The sequence below is a fragment of the Aspergillus welwitschiae genome (genome assembly GCF_003344945.1).
Source record: "Aspergillus welwitschiae strain CBS 139.54b unplaced genomic scaffold BDQ94scaffold_71, whole genome shotgun sequence".
NCBI lineage: Eukaryota > Fungi > Ascomycota > Eurotiomycetes > Eurotiales > Aspergillaceae > Aspergillus > Aspergillus welwitschiae.
In genome coordinates, this window is record NW_020798765.1 from 1 (window position 1) to 2,708 (window position 2,708).

General features: G+C 44.2%; 2 protein-coding genes across 2 annotated transcripts; one reads left to right on the forward strand and one right to left on the reverse strand.

The window, feature by feature from the left end:
• Positions 1 to 48: 48 nt before the first annotated feature.
• On the forward strand, positions 49 to 684 carry BDQ94DRAFT_163952 (uncharacterized protein; the record flags this gene model as incomplete). Its single annotated transcript, XM_026769855.1, has 3 exons — positions 49 to 60; positions 135 to 233; positions 292 to 684. The coding sequence occupies 3 exons, from the start codon at positions 49 to 51 to the stop codon at positions 682 to 684; spliced, it is 504 nt and encodes a 167-aa protein (XP_026620060.1).
• Positions 685 to 784: 100 nt separating this feature from the next.
• BDQ94DRAFT_185547 (uncharacterized protein) lies at positions 785 to 2,036 on the reverse strand. Its single transcript, XM_026774915.1, has 2 exons — positions 1,296 to 2,036; positions 785 to 1,248 (listed from the first exon to the last, which is right to left on the reverse strand). Exons 1-2 carry the CDS (start codon positions 1,970 to 1,972, stop codon positions 873 to 875), a joined length of 1,053 nt encoding a protein of 350 aa, XP_026620061.1. The 5' UTR covers positions 1,973 to 2,036; the 3' UTR covers positions 785 to 872.
• Positions 2,037 to 2,708: the final 672 nt, after the last annotated feature.

Below are 2,708 nucleotides of genomic sequence, written 5' to 3' on the forward strand. Positions count from 1 at the left end.
AAAACCCTAAAACCCTAAAACCCTAAAACCCTAAACCCTAAAACCCTAATGAAAGGAAGGGTATGTTACTATGATAAGCCTTCTCTTTGCAATTTTGATGTAGTAAAGAAAAATCGCTAAATGGTTGATTATAGCTGTTCGCGGGGAAGCAGCCGATTGGTGATGATACTTGGAGGAATCTAAACGTGGCAGATGAGAGAGCTGGAAGGGCTGGGATCAATGAAATACGAATGGTACGCGAAATCTCCTTCAATCATTTATTTATGTGCTAACTTCATTCGTTAAATTCAGGTTATATCTGTGTTCGAGTACTTGAACCAACAGCTTGTTAACCGTCACCTTGTTGACACATATGGCGCGGCTAATTACGAATTGCGTGTGTTCCAAAAAGCAGTCAACAGTGTGTTCGGGCAAAGAGACTTCAGTGCGCCTAATCTGTTCAGAACTTTCATGACAAATTTCATGTCACGAATGGCTCGGTGGGCGTCCAATTGGCTTAATTCGCGTATTGATGAGCTACTTGTCACATGGCGAGCGGTGCAAAATGCAGCTACCCCTGGATCGCACGCATATCAGCTCGCAACAAACTACACGGGTGATCTGATGGAGCTCAGAGAGTTGGTTCGACTAAGAGTGATTTTTGACGATTCAATCTTTGTTTATATGCTGGCATCAGGTAGCTAATTGCTTCAAGTTGGCTTTTAGCTGACAAAAAGGAGGGAAGTCGAGTATTTTCCAATGATATGACTAGAAAAGATGGGCGGAAGGAAGAATACATTTTGTACGGATGATTACACATTTTTAATGTTCATATGATGCTCACTATCTAGTACTATGTACATAACAATCATCAAGGACAAACATGCATCAAATCAAATGTATGGCCATTTGGATTTCTCAAGTCGGGTAATGGCCCAGGAAGTTGGCTCCCGCCAAGAGCTTGGGTACAATTTGTTAGCATTGACGTAATGAAAATCCTGCCAAATTTCTTTGAGCGAGAAACCATCAGACATGAATTCGTAGAAACGGTAAAAGATCTGGGTGATACTGATTTTGAGGCGGCCATCATAGCCATCCTCATCTGGCCCCGACAGAGGCCAGTCCGGATCAATTGCCCATATCCATCCATAGTACATATCTGGGCCATATGTGCCACATGCTGAACGAGCCTCGTCTGTCAACAAGAAGAACACATTTTTGAGAACACCGGGCTTTAAGTCACCCCTCTCGCGGCGATCACGAAAGTCTCTGGCTGATTGTTAGAAATGTCTTTAATATTATGTAGGAAAACTCACTGCTGTAAATGGCTGATGTTACTCTCATCGGCCTCAAATGGGACAAATTGAGCGAATTTGTGATCGTGTATCTCTTCATATCCCTGGAAACCGAAAGACATCTCAAGGACCTCGGCAAATAGCGCCCTAAACTCATCCAGTCTGGCCATTTCTTTCTGATGATAAAAGACATAGCCCCAGCTCTTATCATCTTCTCGAACGACGATCCTTCGCACCCAGTCTTGCAGATCTGGGAATGGTTGTTGTTTTCGCTTTTCATGCCTTGCCTCCAAGTCATCATACTGTTTCTGAGGAAATACCTCATTCACAGCTTGAACGGCCTGAAGCTCTATTGGTGAAAGAGCTGCTTCTTGTGCCTGTTTCAGCTTATCGTAAAGATCAGGACGCATCTGCGGCCACGCGAATCGATCACCCTTGTCAAGAGTTGGCGTAATGCGGAAATGATCGCGAATCAGACGACATTCCGCGTATGTGAGGGATTGACGGTCTGTAGCTGCCTTTTGAAGCAAGTTTTCAAGTGACATACCCAAGTATTTGGCTGAGTTGGCCTGCATCTCTTCTAAAGGCGGCCATTGCATCAGCTGGTGTTTTTCATCAGGTGAAATTTCCGCTGGATGCTGGATTGCTTTGTCCCAGAGAGGCTCTAATTGAGCAAACTCTTCTAGTGTTTTGGCCATGGTGGGCAGAAAGGGATAGCTTTGCCAACGTCTCCAAGGTCGTTGTACACGTCCACGGCTGGATTTCCGAGGTTGATCCTATGAAACCAAAGCGTGGAATATATGCGGATGCGACCGGTCTTTATTACCCATGCATGGTTTTCAAGCTATTGGCCCTAGTACAACCTTGGAATACGCGACAAACGCAGGTCTCACAGGGTCCACAGGCGTTTTTGCGGAAACGCCAAGGTTTCCGAAAAATACACAGGATGGTAATTTACATGAATCTTTACACAACCCGCACGGGACGTATTATATCTGCAGTTCACACTACGACATACTATCTGCAGTTTATCTCAGAGGTTCAAACTTAGAAGCTTAAAATTATCAATGATTCTTCCGTCAGTAGCAGTCGAAAATACTTTGGGATGGTCTCTTTTATATCATCGGTGCTACTGTTTAGAGAATGGAGGGTAGAAGCTAGACATAATTGGCAAAATAAGGCTGTTCTCCTCGCTGAGAAAGGAGGTATTGGTTAGAAAATTCCTGTCGGAAGGCTGTATGTATCTGTCTAAGCTCTGGTAGTTAAATCAAGGCTCCTCGGCTATACGACTAGTCCTCGAATATGAATTCAGCTCTGTAGTGAGGAATTAATAATTTGTCTAAGTGTGTCAGCGCCGTCTTTTGTCATGGGTATATATAGGGTCTCAGGAGGCCTTGAGCTCCCAGTCACTCTTTTGATGATCCTAGCTCTTGA

Excerpts from the sequence above, each read along its gene's own strand:
- BDQ94DRAFT_185547 (XM_026774915.1), bottom strand. The coding sequence starts at position 1,972 with ATGGCCAAAACACTAGAAGAGTTTGCTCAATTAGAGCCTCTCTGGGAC. Across the intron at positions 1,249-1,295 it reads AACATCAGCCATTTACAGCA|AGACTTTCGTGATCGCCGCG; the intron begins GTGAGTTTTCCT and ends ACAATCAGCCAG.